At 43.9% G+C, this 20,122-nt stretch overlaps 1 protein-coding gene across 1 annotated transcript in view; it reads right to left on the reverse strand.

The window, feature by feature from the left end:
- Window positions 1-1,173: 1,173 nt before the first annotated feature.
- The window catches only part of LOC148513900 (olfactory receptor 10A3-like), a 19,363-nt gene continuing 414 nt past the window's right edge, over window positions 1,174-20,122 (reverse strand). Inside the window, exon 2 of the mRNA XM_088481321.1 lies at window positions 1,174-2,115. Within this exon, the coding sequence (XP_088337447.1) occupies window positions 1,174-2,115 (942 nt within the window). The remainder of the gene's footprint in view (window positions 2,116-20,122) is intronic.

Here is a 20,122-nt window from a genome sequence, read left to right on the forward strand (position 1 = left end):
TTTGTGTATGCAGACACCCAACAGCTTGTCTTAAGATGCCCACTTGCCATGTCATCTCCAGGAATTGTATGCAACCATCGGTACCATCGGACCCATACGCAGAACTTGTGGCTGACCATACACGAGCACTGCAGTGTAATACTCAACCAAGTGACATGTACTATGACGCTGCCTCTTAGTTATGCATGCCTCTGAAACGGCGTTGAGACGCTCAGGCATGCCTGCGTTCGCACCTCCACTCCCCCATTTTTAATGGCCTGCCCATGTTACCACCCACAAATGGCTTCTCCTGTCACTCATTCAGCCGGGCTGTCTATGCGCGTGAGCGAACGCTTCCCGATCGCTATGACTGGATATCGCATGCGCAGAATGCAAAATCGTCTGGCTGTGTGCAAACGCTTCCTAGCGAGCGGGTCTGAATCGGGCCCTGTATTCAATAATCAATTATGAGTTCTCTCACTTATCCCCCCAGAGAGTGATCCCTCTCCCTTTAGAGGTATATTATTATATATAAATTACGCTTTGTTTGATTTTCTGAACATACACAGATCCTCAGTATAGTAAAATAAAGAGAGATTTCTCATTTATTCCTTGGATTGGAAATACAGTAATATTGCATGTTAATAAATTCAATAACCCATTATAGCTGGGGAAATATAGTGTAGTCCTATTTGGTTATAAAGTATCACTTCCAGCAATAGTGTTAGTACTTGTGTAGTAACTCCACATTTAAAGAGTTGCAACTAATGTAACAATTTCACACTGATCTATGTGACCTGAGTTCTGCCCATGCTCAGGCTATTAATAAGAGCATACATCACTCTCTGAGTTCCATCCACACCAGTATTAAGCTATATCTTATTTAGTTGTATCTAATATAAACTCTTTCAGGTTGAATCATTTCTGGTGTGTCACATTAAACACATTTCTGGTGTGTCACATTATATAATTATAGTAGTGAATCCCTTGCACAGTGGGCCTGATTTAGAGATGGACGTTAATGCGATCGCAGCCGAGATTTCATACGCAACGCAGTGCTGTGCAATGTAAAACAATAGCTCGATCTGCGTTAAAAGTGCATTCGCATCCATCTCTGAATCAGGCCCACAGCTAGGAAAGCCAGCTTACGCTTCGTAGGGATGCTTCATTAGTGTATAAACTATTGTGCCTTGACTATTGCTTTATATTTACTGGATGAAAATAAGCTTTAAAGCAGGCCTTCATTTCCTGATTTCTCAGGCTGTAAATAATAGGATTAAGTAACGGGGTCCCGATAGTGTATAACAGAGAGAGGATTTTGTTTAGTTTTAAGGAGCTCTGTTGAGAAGGTACAAAATAAATGATGAATATTGTCCCAAAGTATGTGCAGACAGATGCAAGATGAGAGCTGCAAGTGGAGAAGGCTTTCTGACTCCCCGACATAGAGGACATTTTAAGGATTGTCCAAAATATGGACACATAGCTTAGAATGATGACTACAAATGGCAGGAGGCACAGGATAACGGTTAATAGTAGAGCGTGGCTTTTTGCCAATGAAGAATCCGAGGTGGCCAATTGCAAAATTGGGGCTAGATCACAAAACAGGTAGTCAAGAGTGTTTAAACCACAGAACTTTAAGTTGTAGACTGTAGGTGTTGAAAGAAGCATCACAATAGATGAAAAAAGCCAAGCCCACACTGCCAGATGATTACGAGTCCTGACGTTCATGATAGAGGAATATCTCAAAGGCTTGCAAATTGCCAGATATCTGTCATAGGCCATAACTGTGAGAAGAAGGCACTCGGCACTCGCAGCTGTTGCACCCAAGTAGAACTGAGCAATGCAACCATATAAGGACATGGATGCTCCATTCCACCACACAACATAGAGTATGCTTGGCATAAGAATGGAGGCGAAAAGCATTTCGCTTGCAGACAAATTCCAGAGGAAGAAGTACATTGGAGAATGGAGTTTTGGGATGATAGTTATCAAACCAATAATACACATATTTCCAAATACAATGGTAAAATAAATGGTAAGAAATAGAAAAAAAGTTATATTCTTAAATTGATGTAAATTGCCAAACCCCAGAAGAACCAGCTCCTTCACCATAGTCTTGTTCACTCCACATGAATCCTGTTGAAAAAAGAAAAGAAAATGTAATATTATTAGTTCAAGATTAGATAATTTTGCGGTTCTGAGTCGAACCGAGTCCCGGCTCAGATGACTTTGGGGAACCACGTAGAAATAAGTCCCGACTCTCTAGTTGTCTAGCCAAGTTCGGATCTCAGATCTAAAAACCAGAACTACCATATTTTGCATTGAATTTAATTCCCTCCCTCGTGATTTCAGGTGATGTGAGGTGGTCAAAATTTAGTGGAAAAATAACTGAAAATGTTATTGATGTTAGTTATACTTAAGGAACAAAAACAGGTCCAACAGGCACATGATTTTAATTGTTTTTATAATTTTTTTAAGAAATCCAAAACTGAACAGAAAACTCTTGAGGGTAGTTTTGCCAAAACCAAAACACAGGTGTCCCACAGTTTTGGTGCTTGTATTTAGAACGTAAAATAAGATGTTGTAATGTCAGTTGTCTGTTTAAGTTGTAAACAAACTTTTGTTTGCTTGCCTTGACTGAAATGATGATGATGATGATGATGATGATGATGATGATGATGATGATTCACATTTACTCTATAGCACTTTACTGTTTGACTTTACTCTGTAGTACTTTACTATATGACTTTACTCTATAGCACTTAACTGTTTGACTTTACTCAGTAGCATTTTACTGTATGACTTTACTCTATATAGCACTTTACTGTATGACTTTACTTTATATAGCACTTTACTGTATGACTTTACTCTGTAGCACATTACTGTATGACTTTATTCTGTAGAACTTTACTGTATAATTTTACTCTATAGCACTTTACTCTATGACTTTACTCAGTAGCACTTTACTGTATGATTTTACTCTATAGCACTTTACTGTATGATTTTACTTTATAGCACTTTACTGTATGACTTTACTCAGTAGCACTTTACTGTATGATTTTACTCTATAGCACTTTACTGTATGCTTTTACTCTATAGCACTTTACTGTATGACTTTACTCTGTATCACTTTACTTTATGACTTTACTCTGTAGCACTTTACTATATTACTTTACTATATAGAACTTTACTGTATGACTATTTACAAACACAGCAATAAAACGAGACTGGTCATTAAGCCCATGCTCATAAACTTATAATTTTTAAGAAAACAATGATTTTGATAAATTAAATAAAGTTTTACAGATTTAATTTTGCTCCAACACAGATGGTGAAAGTTATTGAGAGGATAGATACAATTGGGCCTGAGTAGGGGTGCAGAAAGAGGGGGGAGTGGGAAATAATTACCCAGGTATGGTGCTGTCTGAGTGGCCTGGCATGGGCCCTGACAGCTGTGGTGCAGGAGAAAGCACAATATGTTTTATTAATTTCTAATGAAGGGATTTGGCCAAACCTCACAGAGCAGTTCACAGGTCCTGTATCTCCTGTATCTGGGTTTGATATACACAGAGGTGGTATTAAACAGGGGCAGATTGGGAAGGAAAACCAGCCCATGAAATGTCTGGAAGCAGCCCTAGTGAGGGCAGGGACAATGGATGGGGTGGGATACTTCCTCCTCAGAAGCAAGATCTTTTTCAACATTGAAACTGCCAGTGTTTGTTTTCCTGGAATCTGGTGGTATACATATATAATAAACTGTAGACTAGATGTGAACATGTACAGTGTAACAATAAAGCTATTAAATAAAACCTCCCTACCCAGTGCCTCTAATATCCCCCTTAGTGCCTATACCTAACTTCCCCCTCCCTACATCCTAAACCTAACACTCCCTCCCCGGTGCCTAACCATAAACTCCCCCTCCCCACATCCTAACCCTATCCCTCCCTCCCTGGTACCTAACCCTCCCCCTAGTGCCTAACCCCACACCCTATCTCTCCCCTATCAGCCAATACTTACCTTTGGGGACCCGGCAGTTGGGATACATACTGGTGCAGGGATTTTGGTTCCACTATTTAGACCATTGGCATCCTGCACACCGGGATGCCGACTACATCCCCACCTTCACTAACCTATGATAGCAGGACTCAGAGTAGTAAAGTAATGTCAGGTATCCACTCACTGTGCACACCCTGGAGTAAATGGAGCTGGATGAAGATAAAAGATTTCCTCTCTTTACAGTTAACATGATGCAACCATTCACATATAGTATTACGTAGATGGCCCAAGGTCGCATCATGTCCTTCCAGGCATATGCATCACTGCCCAGCCCAGTACCTGTGTTATCTCTACAGCTGGCGGTGGCAGCATGGCTTTAATCCATTCTCCGGATGCCTCTCCAGTCTGTCATATCCCCTGCTCTCTGCATTCATTGGTCCCCACTGGCCAGCTTGCAGGGAACACTGGTAGAAGGAGGGTGCCACATTACATTACTCCTGGTCAGGCCACTATGAGTACTGTTTGGAAGCATGACTAGGTGTAGGGGGAGGCAGCCCCTGCACCCACAGTAGTTACGCCTTACCCTCTGCACATGAACAGGAGCTCTAAAATCATCCCAATCGGAGCTGAGCTCCAATCGCAGCCCGGGCTGCCATCAGAAAAAGTAAGGACCAGTACAAATTGTGCTTACCCGCCATTCTTAGGTTCCATTATGTGGCACTGAATACGGCTGTGCTCCATTCATACATGCCACTTTTACCTATCCGGAAGAGGAGGTAGCAAAAATGCCAAGATGGGAGAAGTGGAATATGAAGGGGAGAAGTTGTGGTGCAAGATGAAAGTGGGCAAAGAGGGCAGAAGAGAGACAGTGAAAGGGATAAAGGGACAAAGGCAGACATACACGCAAAGGAGGAGAAATAAAGTGACAGGCATACACAAAAAGAAGATAGACATGCACAAAATGGGGGTGGGGCAGAGACACATGGGCATGGAGTGGGCAGAGTCACACATGGGTGGGGGAAGCAGAGTGACACAGGTATTTGTGTGAGGTCGCACATTTATGGGGGGGGTCAGGCTCACACTTGGTTGGGGAAAGGTTGGCATGGGCAATGGGGGAGCTGACACAGGGGGTGATTACCATCAATAGCACAAAAACCTTCTATGATAAACCATCAATGGTGTGCACCACTCGATAGCCACCACTGCTGGGGGGTAATCATAAATGGGGGCAGGCCTTAGGGGCCACAAGGAATGAGGCTAAGCGCCATCCTGCCTAAAAAAGAAACAACCAATGGATTCCACTCAGCCATCGATTGTGGAAAACCATTGGCTTGATGGCGAAACCACTGGCCAACAGCAATAACCCATCGATGGTTGTTAACTATGCAGTGGTGGATTGACTGGACTTGCTGTCGACTGGTGTTGAGGATCTTGGTCATGAACTGCATTGATGGAGCTGAATTAAAGGTAGCAGGGCACAGAGGGCATGATAATAGAGGTCACCTCTCTCACTGAGGTGTGTGCTGTGATCCTACTTCTGGGTACACAACTAGTTCCCTTCTTCTCCACCTTACCACAAACAGAGTCATTATAGAGCTCTTCTGTATTGTCAGAGGAATTCAGAGCAGTGCGGGCATCAACAGACAAGTAAGTGCTCAGCAATAGTCGAGCAATGATGTTATAATTACAGTGATCATTATGTGCACAATTTCACTTGCCCACTATGAACAGTTATAATCCTGTGTTGTGTGACCTGTAGCCCAAGATGGTACTGACCTATAGTCACAGGGATATGTGGTGGGACCTGACATTTTCTCAGACTTACTAACAATAGAATCAACTGTATACTGTACATGACTAGGAAACTGATTACTAGGGGATAGTCAGTCACATTACTCCTGGATTTCTCTATTGGATTATATTCAGACAATAAGCCCATCCATCTGCCTTGCCTCATACTTTTACTGCCCACCTCAACTACATTTCCATTATACAGAAAGAGCCTCATTGTTTATGTACAGTTTACCCCTAGAGTGAATTTAGGAACAGAGGCCCTGATTCAGAGCCGGACGCTATTTGCGCTCGCTCGTTCAGAAAAAGGGGGTGGCTATTTAAATTAACCGTTCGCTCTTTGCGGTCTGTTCATGCCTCTATGTCTGAACGAGTGAACAAAACGAAAAAATGCCCCCTGGCCGCTCGCATCATACGTCATGTCCGCTATTTATTAGATTAATCAAGTACATCGAACGCCGTATGAACTGCTCGCTATTCTTGTGGTTGCATTTTCCTACCGCAATCATGCTAGCAGTTCTGACTTTAAAACAACCCAGTGACGTGGTCGATGATGCTGCTTTATTAATTATGCACACCCTTAAAATGCCCTTTTTGACCGTTAGGCACGGCTGCATTCTGATCTCCACTCCCTGTTTTCAAGCACCTTCCCCTGTTACCACTCACATACACCTCCTCCTGTCACTCAAAACAGCAGGCATTCGCAATTTAGCGAGCACACAATTTTCTGCCGCACTGACTGTTTTGCGCATGCGTATTAAAATCGGTATGCATGCGCAGATGTGTGAACATCGCTCGGAACGAACGAGCGGATGCTTATGAGCGACTCTGAATAAAGCCCAGTGAGGGCATTTATCTGTTGGGTGAGTACACGGCTAATGTATCTCACCTGCCTGCAACCAAATACCTTTAATTGTAATGAGTAGTAATGTATACCATATAATTATCAATTGTCTCATTTGTGTCCTCTGGAAATGTGTGAGAGATATATCTGGAATGCACATTTGGGGACTGATGTAGCCTTAGACACAGTCCGGCTAAACCTAATTCTGTGCATGGCAATACACTTAAAGCATACCGGCCATTAGTGTCTTATCACTTCTATGTGACATTGTACAGTATATTTCCTTTTGTCTGTCCTCAGGCCATGGGAACACCCCACTGTGTAATTAGAAGTAATAAGCTACCTTTTCCTCAGTCACATCGGGGATCAGTATAAAAATCCTGATGCTGGAAGACCGGCAACTGAAGATCCCGACAGGTGAGTATTTTCACTATAACTATCCTTACCCCCCTAACCCTATCAAGTGCCTAACCCTAACCCCCCCTGTAAGTGCCTAAACCTAACACCCCCTTCCCTGCAGCCTAAACCTAAGACTCCTGGGGGGGTGCCTATCTCTTACCTCCTCCCTGGGCTGACTAACCCTAAGTCCCCCTTCCCCTGGCCTCACACTAACCCTACCGGGGGGGTGCCTAACCCTAGGCCCCCCTGGGAGCCCCTAACCTAACTCTCCCCCCCCGCAGCTGTCTGCGCCCGCCGCCTGGCATACCTTCATTCGGTATGCTGGGCGCCGGGCTCCGAGCGTAGGTAAAATGACAGGTGTCAGGATTTTGATGCCTGTCATTAGACCCCTGCTGGGATTAGACAGTCGGGAAGCCGGCGGTCAGACCATCGGCTTGCTGACTGCATCCCTCACATCGTGCCTCAATCACACACTGTACACGGCCTGCAGGGATTACTGTGAATTTAGCCCTCACACAACAGGATTTTTCAAAACCTATCTGTTTGGGAGGACTTTGGGGAACCCTGGCCTGCAGAACAGTCATGTATGATGGCTATAGTGACTAGATCAGGCCTGACCTGTTAGTGACATCATCCCTGACCTGTTAGTGACATCATCCCTCTAGTCGAGGCCTGGCCAGCCTGTGGCTCTCCAGCTGATACTACAAGTATCAGCATGCTTAATCAGCTGATTGGTGTAATTATATGGTGGGACTTGTAGTTTCACAACAGCTAGAGAGCCACAGACTGGCCAGGTCTGGACTAGAGGAATTATGTCACTAACAGGTCATTGTTATGTTTTATGCAATTATCATTTATAGTAGAGATGTGCGCCAACACCCGTGTTTTGGTTTTGGATCTGGATCTACCCCGGTTTTGGATCTGGATTGGTTTTGCCAAAACCTCACCTATGTATTTTGTTTTCTTGTTTTGGCTTTGGATCTGGATTTTTTCTTAAAAAATCATAAAAACAGCTAAAATCACATAAAATGGGCCTGTTTTTGTTCTTACAATATAATTAACCTCAATAAAATTTATTTCCAGTAATTTCCAATCAATTTTGACCACCTCACAATATTATTTTTTTCATCTAGTTAAGGCAAAAAGGTTGCATCCAGCTAGCTGGATGACTAAGCTAAGTGACACAGTGGGCGGCACTAACATGTGGCAGTTCAGTTTCTAATTTCCAACATGGATACAGTGTGTTATACAGTGTGGGTTGGATACACCAATAGTGCACCTACTATGAGAGCAGTTTCGGCAGAGCGGCGTTGCTGACAGTGTCCTCAGTACATGGAATGGCAGTGCTGCGCTGCTGGCAGTGTCCTCAATGAAGGGTACCGGTGATGTCGGCAGTGCGGGGGTGCCAGCGGTGTCTTTAGTGCTGGTTTGCTGGCTGTGTCAGCAGTGCAGGGTACCAATGGTGTCTTAGTGCAGGTTTGCTGGCTGTATCGGATGTTCGGGGATGTGAGTGGTGTCTTTAGTGCAGATTTGCTGACTGTGTTGGCAGTGTGGGGGTTGCTGGCAGTGTCCTCAATACATGGAATGGCATTGCTGGCAGTGTTCTCAGTGAGGGGTACCGGCGGTGTCAGCAGAGCGGGGGTGCCAGCGGTGTCCTCATTGTAGGTTTGCTGACTGTGTCTGCAGTGCAGGGGTGTTCTCAATGCAAGGTGCCGGTGGTGTCGGCAGAGCAGGGGTGCCAGCGGTGTCCTCAGTACACGATTGCTGACTGTATCGGCAGTGCAGGGGTGCTGTTGGTGTCCTCAGTATGGGAGTGTCGGCAGTTTGGGGGTCGCTAACGGTGTCCTCAGTACGTTGGGCAGGAGTGCAGGAGTGTTGGCAGTGGTGGTGTTGGCAGCGGGGAATGCTGCCAGTGGGGGTGCCGGCTGTGTCCGCAGTGGGGGATGCCGGTGGTGTCAGGCTGTGGGGGATGGCGGGAGCCATCTTCTTTTCCTCTTTTGTGCTGTTTTCAATGGTATTAACGCTGATTGGCTGAGAGCCGTGACAGATGGCTCTCTCAACCAATCAGTGTTAAGCCCACTCAAAACAAAACATCGCAACTCGACAGAGGGGTGGCGAGGTTTTGCACCGGATCCCCGAAATTCGATCCGAACCGATCTCTGAGATCTGAACCAACTCATCTCTACTTTACAGACAGTTGGGGATATGCATCAATAAGATGGTTTCCTGCATGTGGTTTATAGTATAATGGTGTGTACACAGGGTACGACTTTTATGAGCGATTTGAACGATATCGTTCATATCATTTATGTGGTTATTGTTCACTTTTTTGCAGTCACTAACCTGACCAACCTAACAACGACCAATGATGTGCGTTCCCGCATGAACGATAACGATATCTATGGTCTTTCATGCATGCAGGCCAACTTGGACGATTTTGTAAAGATTTGCCAGTAAAAACATAGCGTCACTGATATATCTATCATATGGTGCATACACACGGCCAGATTTTCTTTCAGATTTAAACGATAACGATATTTGAAAGAAAATCTGACATGTGAGCCTGCAACAATGAACGATGCATGTTGCCACATGTTTCATAACGATATCTGACATCGTCTGTGTTTGCAGTCAGATTTGGACGATTTCATTCATTTTAATACTGTCTGAAATCATTCAAATTGTTCAATTGTTCAATCATTCATAGATCATCTGACAGATCTGACCGTGTGTATGCACCAATAGATATCTATCAGTGTGTACAACCAAAATCGTTTGACCTGCACTGCAGAAAGTTGGAGGGATATCTATCAATGATATATATGGTTGTTCACGTTGTTCCATGTGTATGCAACATAAAGCTGCATATATGACGTATGATGTGTACCACCAATGACTTTTAAGATATCTTTCAGTGAAGTCATCCTGCCACATCTCTGAACAGGCAAAGTTGACGATATCGTCCAGATTGGCCTGCATGTACGGACGATGAAAGATTTCGCTATTGTTCATGTGGGAACATGCATCATTGGTTGTTCACTGCATAAACATTAATGATATGAATGATATATCGTTGAATGATATTGCTATCGTTCATATTGTTCATAGATATTAGTACCATGTGTATTCACCTTAAGACTCTCATCCTCCCAAAAGTTGCACTGGCTGATGAATTCTGGGCCCGATTCAGATCCGCTTGCTAGGCTGAGTTCGCACATAGCCTGCTGATGTTTGCAATCTGTGCATGTGTACAAGATGCAGTGCGTGTGCGTGAACTAGACCATGCGATCGGTAAGCGTTCGCACACTGTATATAGACGCCTCACTAGGATGAGTAACAGGATGCGCCATTTTTGGGTGGTGACAGGGGTTGGTCGATGGAAACGGGGGTGTGGTGGTGTGAACGCAGGTGTGTCTGTGTGTCTCAACACCATTTCAGAGGTGTGCATAATTAAGAAGCAGCATCATAATACACGTTACATGGCTGAGTTACACACAACAGCACTCGTAGTGCTTGCGGTAGGGTATGGTCAGCCACAAGTGTTGCGTATGGGTCCAATGTTACTCAATGTTACCGATTGTTGAATACACTTCCACAGTCTCACTGCAATAGTATGCTAATCCTCAGTGATCTCTATGCCATTGCAGCACAACATAAGTACGCCTACCTTACCTTACACACATCTGTAATATTTAGCATGTCTGCAAAACCATCGGTAACATGGAGTACCATCGCAGGCTCACACACACTTACACAGGCTCTGACCTTACTCTGGAATTACTAATCTCATCACACACAGTGATTACACAAGACTGAGAAACCATCAGTAACATGGAATACCATCACAGCCTCACACATACTTACACAGGCTCTGACCTTACTAAGGAATTACTAACCTCATCACACGTAGTGACTACACAAGACTGAGAAACCATCAGTAACATGGAGTACCATCACAGCCTCACACACACTTACACAGGCTCTGACCTTACTCAGGAATTACTAATCTCATCACACACAGTGATTAGACAAGACTGAGAGACCATCAGTAACATGGAGTACCATCACATCCTCACACACACTTACACAGGCTCTGACCTTACTCAGGAATTACTAATCTCATCACACACAGTGATTACACAAGACTGAGAAACAATCAGTAACATGGAGTACCATCACAGCCTCATACACACTTACACAGGCTCTGACCTTACTCAGGAATTACTAGCCTTATCACACACAGTAACTGCACAAGACTGAGAAACCATTAGTAACATGGAGTACCATCGCAGCCACACACACTTACACAGGCTCTGACCTTACTCAGGAATTACTAACCTCATCACACGCAGTGATTACATAAGACTGAGAAACCATCAGTAACATGGAGTACCATCACATCCTCACACACACTTACACAGGCTCTGACCTTTCTCAGGAATCACTAACCGCATCACACGCAGTGATTACACAAGACTGAGAAACCATCAGTAACATGGAGTACCATCACATCCTCACATACACTTACACAGGCTCTGACCTTACTCAGGAATTACTAACCTCATCACATGCAGTGATTACACAAGAATGAGAGACCATCAGTAACATGGAGTACCATCGCAGACTCACACACACTTACACAGACTCTGACCTTACTCAGGAATTACTAACCTCATCACACGCAGTGATTACACAAGACTGATAAACCATCAGTAACATGGATTACCATCACATACTCACACACACTTACACAGCCTCTGACCTTACTCAGGAATTACTAATCTCATCACACACAGTGATTACACAAGACTGAGAAAGCATCAGTAACATGGAGTACCATCACAGCATCACACACTTACACAGGCTCTAATCTTACTCAGGAATTACTAACCTCATCACACACAGGGGTTACTCAAGACTGAGATACCATCAGTAACATGGAGTACCATCACAGCATCACACACTTACACAGGCTCTGACCTTACTCAGGAATTACTAACCTCATCACACACAGTGATTACACAAGACTGAGACACCATCAGTAACATGGAGTACCATCACAGCCTCACACACACTTATACAGGCTCTGACCTTACTCAGGAATTACTAACCTCATCACACACAGTGATTACACAAGAATGAGATACCATCAGTAACAAGGAGTACCATCACATCCTCACACACACTTACACAGGCTCTGACTTTACTCAGGAATTACTAACCTCATCACACACAGTGATTACACAAGACTGAGAGACCATCAGTAACATGGAGTACCATCACAGCCTCATACACACTTACACATGCTCTGACCTTATTCAGGAATTACTAACCTCATCACACGCAGTGATTACACAAGACTGAGAGACCATCAGTAACATGGATTACCATCACATCCTCACACACACTTACACAGGCTCTGACCTTATTCAGGAATTACTAACCTCATCACACACAGTGATTACACAAGACTGAGAAACCATCAGTAACATGGAGTACCATCACATCCTCACACACACTTACACAGGCTCTGACTTTAGTCAGGAATTACTAACCTCATCACACACAGTGATTACACAAGACTGAGAGACCATCAGTAACATGGAGTACCATCACAGCCTCATACACACTTACACATGCTCTGACCTTATTCAGGAATTACTAACCTCATCACACGCAGTGATTACACAAGACTGAGAAACCATCAGTAACATGGAGTACCGTCACAGCCTCAAACACACTTACACACGATCTCACCTTACTCAGGGATTACTAAACTCATCACACACAGTGATTACACAAGACTGAGAGACCATCAGTAACATGGAATACCATCACAGCCTCACACACACTTACACAGGCTCTGACCTTACTCAGGAATTGCTAACCTCGTATCATGCAGTGAAAACCCATGCTGCTTATTGCATCGCAGTGGATAATTTATGCACACTCCTGCAATGACGTTCATAAGCACTGACACATCTCCGTGTCACCGACCACCCCCCAGTCCCCTCCCCTTAATGGCACTGCCTGTCAATCATTCGGTGCTGGTGCTGCGTTGTCTCTGTGATCGCTGTCCTGAACACAGTGGCTGGTTCCCGCACATGGACTGTGATGCATACGCATGCACAGAACGCAACAATCGGCCGATTGCGTGGATAATCGCAGTTGCGATCCTTACTGAATAAGACCCTCTGTCCTACTCCTGATAAAACAATGAAAAAGCCCAACAAGTCCTACCCACATATACCCTCCCATAAAGGAATCTTACTATGTACATCCCTCGCAAGTTCTAATATGTAAATGCACAATACATGGGTCATATTAGATAACACATGCCAACTTTTACATTCTCCTCCCCAGGAGAAGCCTGGGGAGGAGAAGCAGGTTGCAGAGTTGGGGGCAGGGTCGTCATTAATCCCCGCCCCTTGTGGAAATTCACAAAGAACGCCGGATATATAAATAGGGCGCGGTGCTAAATGACGCGGACCTGCCGATCCCCGGTAATATTCTCCACATTCTGCCCACTTCACTAGGAATGCAGGAGAAGTGCCTACCCTTCCGGGGGTGTGGGGGATTACCCGAAATAATGGGAGCCTCCCGCGACTTCTGGGAGGGTAGGCAAGTTTGTATTCGATTGTCCAAATAAGTTGTAATTTGTGACAGAATCATATTCTATTTGCACATGGCTGTATAATGCAGCCACATATAGCGCTGTATGATATCACACTGGTTTTACTACTATAATCCAGTCACTTATAGCGCTGTGTGATAGCACGCTGATTTTACTACAATAATCCAGCCACATATATCGCTGTGTGATAGCACGCTGGTTTTACTACTATAATCCAGCCACATATAGCACTGTATGATAGCACACTGGTTTTACTAGTATAATCCAGTGGTTTTGCTATAATCCAGCCACATACAACATAGCGCTGTTTGATATCACGCTGGTTTTACTACTATAATCCAGCCACATATAGCGCTGTGTGATATCACTCTGGTTTTACTATGTGCTAATGTTGTGCTATACTGTATCTGTTACACTAATAAGGTGGGAAATCCTGCTATTACATACCTTAAACTGTACTGGAAAGTATAGTCTAGTTTATGCTCTCATACAACTATATGTTGATGGACCAGTAAATCATGCAGCTCTTTATTGAAGCTGAAAGTTCTCACTTTTGGCAAAATTTACTAAAAGGTGGGTTCTAAACCCCGGCAGTTTTGCTGTCTGCAGATTTACTAAGGCCAAAACCACTGCAAAACCACCGTCAAAACACATTTTAGAATAGAATAGAACAGGGCTGTCATGTAGAAACCGCTACAAAGCTGCCATCAAAATTCCGGGGTTTAGAACTGAATAGAGCCCACTATCAAACCGCCACCAAACCGCCAGGGGTTTAGAACCCGCCTCTTCATTTTTGCCTTTTGTATCAATAAAATTCAGGACTTTCATTTACAGCATCTGTCAATTCAGGGATTCTGCTGCAATATCCTCATTTTTGTGTACACTAGAATACAGTATAAACAATGTGAACAGATGTGGGTGTGAGTTACTGGTTTACAGTTTTTATTTGCTATTATGTTGGCATTACATTACATTATTTTATGTACTACTAACCAACTACTCGGCTGCGTTCGCACACACCCGCTAGCTGCAAAAATATGCTAATAAATGCAATCGCACGGCAACCACAGCTCTATACCAAGACACCCATCACTGAATATAGCCGCCCACTTCCCATGACATGCATCCGCACGTCAGTGCAAACATTGGTAACATCGAGTAACATCGGAACCGTCCGTACAGTTGTGGGTGACCTGACCCTACCGCAGAAACTGGTAAACTTCCTGTTGCCATTTAGACCTCCGCCAGCAAATATTATTAGTGATATCACAGTCAGTGTAGAGATAAATGTGAGAGGCTTCTATCTAGTTATTTCCACTCACTATCACATTATCACTAATAATATCATAATAAACTGTGAATATTCCTCGCAGCTATAATATATATGTGGAGATAATAAACATATGGCTAAATGAATCTTGAACCATGACAAAACTTGCTATGGAACCAGTATATGCCAGCAGCAACAACTAAAGAGTATTGTTACCATTTATTCTTGTTACTATTTTGAAACAGCAACAAGTTTGCAACACTCATGAGTATGATTGTTGGTATGTATGCTAATCTTTGTATTCCGTAAAGGGAAATTTATATCTGGATTTATTAACCTAATACTAATAACTGACCTTTTTGATGAATAGTGAGACTTGAGGTGTGAGAATATTTAACATACCTTTAAGAAATGCCTATTTTCACTGATAATGACTGATTTCCTGACTTTCTTTTCTTTTTCCCTTTTTTTAATGCACCTATAATTATTGGGGGCCTAGAAAGTAATTAAACTTCACAGTTGGTATAGACAGGAATTATAAGCCAATAACAGGCGAGTTATATTTAACAGTTCAACCAATTAATATCCTGGTCTTGTTGAAGTGTTTTTAGCATGTATTGTTAATACCCTCCCATTACATCTAGCTACACGGTATTACCCTATAGTGATAAATAGCTATCAGTGGACCTCGCTTTTTAATTATGTGTATTTCACATAATTTTTTTCTTTTTTTGCACTTACATATTGTCAATCTGTATTTAGTATTTTTTTTAAACCTTTATATTTCACTGAATAATCCCTTAGATTTGGGACAATCTTAGTATACCTAATATATACCTAATAAAATAATACCTAATAAAAGTTATATTTTATGTAGTTAATTATTTTTGTGCACCCATTAATACAACCCCTGACTTTCTCTTTCAACCTTAAAAATATGTATGTCACTGTGCCTGTTGATAAAAAGGGAAACACATTGCTGGCGCCTCTGATATATTTGAACCTGGTCCCTAGTAATCATGGGAACATTACATATCTAATAAGCAAATTTAAATTTCCATTTGGAAGATTGAAAGTACTCAGAGCCGTAACTAGACTTTAGGAATGGGAATGAAATGCCATTGGCTGTTTAGCTGCCGGTTCAAATCCCGACAGCGGCTGCCCGACAGGATCAAGATACCGACAGAAGCATGCAAGTACTCTAACCTCCACTGCCACCCCCCTAACCCTCCCTTAGTGGTGCTTAACCTTGACCTCCCACCCTAGTGCCTAACCCTAACCTACCCCCAGGGGTGCCTAACCCTAACCCCTCCCTTATCGCTCCCTAAATCCAACCCTCCCAGGGAGGTGCCTAACCCTAACCTCTCCCTGGGGGTGCCTAACTCTAACCCTCCCCCAAGGGGTGCCTAACCCTAGTCTTCCACCGTAAAACCTAACCCTAACCCCTCTAGACTCCCTAATCCTAACACTCTCCCCCCCATGGCTAATGCTAAGGGTGCCCTGGACTTACCTTCTTTCAAGTTGTCGTCCTTGGCATTCCGGCATCAGGATTATGATAGGCATCGGTAGTTTGATGCCTATTTTAACTCCCTAGCTGGCATTCTGCTTTCGGGAATGTGACCATGGGCCTTGCAGTGCCCTGTCACATGACTGCATCCATAGACTTTATGGTGCCCTGTGCCAGATAGAGCATTGGCTCTTAAATAGGTACATAAGATAGTGCACCTGACAAAGGGCCATGGCCTCATGGGGAAGGGCCAGGGAAGAGATAGAAGAGGCCAGGAGATGCTGGGGATAAATAGGGACATAATATAGTGCACCTGAGAGAGGGCCATGGCCTCATGGGGAAGGGCCAGGGAAGAGATAAGGGAGGCCAGGAGATGCTGGGGATAAATAGGGACATAATATAGTGCACCTGAGAGAGGGCCATGGCCTCATGGGGAAGGGCCAGGCAAGAGATAGGGGAGGCCAGGAGATGTTGGGGATAAATAGGGACATAATATAGTGCACCTGAGAGAGGGCCATGGCCTCATGGGGAAGGGCCAGGGAAGAGATAGGGGAGGCCTGGAGATGCTGGGGATAAATAGGGACATAACGTAGTACACCTGAGAGAGGGCCATGGCCTCATGGGGAAGGGCCAGGGAAGAGATAGGGGAGGCCAGGAGCTACTGGGGATAAAAGAAGAGGAAGCTACATGAGAGAATGATAATAAACAGGAAAATTGACAGGCCCAAACAGTGTCCCCTGCCCTGCGGTGCCCTGTGCCATGGCACTGGTCGCACCACCCTAGTTACGGCCCTGAAAGTACTAAAGCCTCTCAAAGCTGTGGCCATAGTAACAGTAAAGAAAACCTAAGCCTATAACGACAGGAAGAAATCTTTATTAGGCTTTATAGTGGAATACAGGTATCCTGTCAGTCATATGATTGCCATCATATAACAGTGTGGGTCACCTCCGAGGAATGGGCATGGCTTATCTGTTTGATGCTTCTCAACCTGTTACAATTGTTGGTATAAATGTTTTTTATGTTCTGTAAACATATCAATTTCCAACCCCTCACCTCATAATGGCCCCCAATGGCACCATCTATCCAGTGTTATTTTCTTTGACAAGATGGCACCTCATAAGAGCTAGCTTTGCCAGTATTCCAGAAATGTTGCTCTCTACTGATTATGCTCCATCTTACCAAATACATCCCCAGGGAGATGGAGCCACTTAAAATAGATATGAGGGGGCACTTCATGTGTGGGAGGCTGCAACATGCATGCACCCATCTACCTTTAATTGCCCCTCTTTTGGTGTAATTCATCACCTTGGTAGGAGGAGGACAAATCCTGGCCTGGTATTATCAGTACAGCATATACACGGAGGGCAGGGACAGATGAGATCAGTCACAGTGTGGCAGGAGACAGTCAGAGAGCAGAAATCACACTGTGGACTCTGCGCTGCTGCTCCTGTCTCGCTCTGTCACACTGGGAAACGCTGAACGTTCCATTTACCAGGCACAATTCATCCCAGCAAGAGTTTTTATTTTTTCAGAAAATTTATAGAATTACATTTTGTTTTATCATTTAATCATAACTAATGTTATTTATCTCTTTTCTTTGTCACATACTGTACAGTAAATTCACAAAACAATATGGAAAAAAACATCTCTTGTTCTCTATGTACTATTGTATATGTCCTTCTGGTATCAGAGCATGTCTTTAGACTTTTCTAAATGCAGGAACTCACATTCTAATTATTCAATGAAACATTTTACACGACTTCCATATTGTGCCAGCCACTATTTCTCCTGCTCGCCCCTTGTACCATTGTCATACACAGGGCCTGATTGGGAGTTGTAGCCTATGCCGATATTTTCGCAGATGAGCGATTATCGGCTGTCTGTACATTCATCTGAGTTGCACGGCGCATGCGTCAGGGAACATTACTGTAGTCACTCGCAGTGTCTATTTATTTGCACTATGATTGACAGTCAGGGAGCATTTGGGGGAGGTAATGGGGAGTGGTGGAAAAGAAAGCAGGTTTGTCGCCACCATTTCCGTGGCGTACCTCACCCTGTGACTGCGGGCCGATACACTACCATGCAAGGCCACCATCAGGGGGGACTGCCTTGATTGGAGGACACTCTAAGGGTCCATCCACTCATACACCCACTGCTGCTGCCGTACAATCGCAGGGTCACCCACCCGCTCCACGTCTTCACAAAGCCACGGCCGGACACTCGGGGGGCCTGCCAGTGCCTAGTACTGCCGGCCACCTGCTACTACAATTATCTTGTGAATGACAGGCCCGGCCAGGGACCCGCTCCTACCTGCATGACGCCCACTACTACCCCTGCTGCTGCACATTAGAAGTCACTCCTGGGTCACTTCACACCCAGCCACGCTCCCGCTCCGCCCGTACAATAAAGTTTTCCTTGTTAGCAGGTGCAACAAGATGTCATAACATCATGCCACACCACTAAATGAAAGAGGAGCCATTGTGTGTGCGGACTGAGGAGCAGCCAGAACAGGAGAGGACTGAGGAAACTAAGGTAAGTGTTTGGGGTGTTTGGGGGTAGGGGCTGGGGGGGCGTATTTGCCAGTCCCGGGTTCTCTTCTGTTATACCACATACTCACTCAGGACTGCAACGTTTGTACGCAGATGCTGCAACATTTTGTGCGGACGCTTGCATTAACAAAGCTGCAGGTGGGCATTTCAATAAATCCCGCGTGGCTGCGACATCTGCATATCAGCTGCGATCACATACACAGCAGCGATCGCAATAGTGTACAACTCTGATCAAGCCCAAGGGTAGATATTAAGCACACGGATTTCCTTGCAGTGTTCTGCAGATGACCATAAAGTCTGTTATGGGTTTTATGTGATTTATGTGATATATATGATATGATATATTTAATTATTATTAATAGTTATTATTAGTATTATCCATTATTTATTAATATAAACAAATTAGTACACAGAACTTTACAAATAATCTTTCCCATTAGTCCTGTTCAAGTGGAGCTTAATGTACAATGTAAGTTCTCTCCCATAATTTTAGGGTCTGCTCATTAAAACTCCATTAACCTACCAGCATTTTTTGTACTGTGGGTGAAAGACAGAGAACCCAAAGCAAATACATGTAAACATGTGGAGAAGATACAAACTCCACACAGATAGTGGCCTGGGTCAGAAGAGAACTCTAGGTACTGTAGTGCTTACAGTACCTGTGCCACTAAGGCCCGTGTTCAATTCGGAGCAAAGAGTCCCGTACTTTTCGCATGATGCATTTTTCGCCAACATTACTGGTTTCCAATGTGGAAAAGTATCGCGCACGTCCCCGCTTATCCCCATATTTAATTAGAAATCAGTGAAAACGGGACACGGTGAACATGTAACATGCAAAACGTACTGTCAGTATTTAAGAAATCAGCCTGACACCCCCCAAAAGATGCACTGACATTGGGGATGCCCCCGAATAGCCCTGCTGAAGGTATTCGGGGGTACTTACAGTAATTGATCTCAATAGCTGCTATTTAGCGTCTTTACATAAGTGGTGAAGAATAGCATTAACAGCATTTTTGGTGAAAATAAGTAGTCCAAGCAAATTTGGGGTATACGAAAATGGGTGCTAGCATATTTTAAAGTTGCTAAAGTAAAATTTTAAAAAACATAAAAAATCCACCTGCCGCAACCACCTGCAAACTTAAAAACACCTGGG

The sequence above is a fragment of the Taudactylus pleione genome, unplaced genomic scaffold, assembly GCF_031769625.1.
Source record: "Taudactylus pleione unplaced genomic scaffold, aTauple2 ptg000268l, whole genome shotgun sequence".
In the NCBI taxonomy this organism is placed as follows: Eukaryota; Metazoa; Chordata; class Amphibia; order Anura; family Myobatrachidae; genus Taudactylus; species Taudactylus pleione.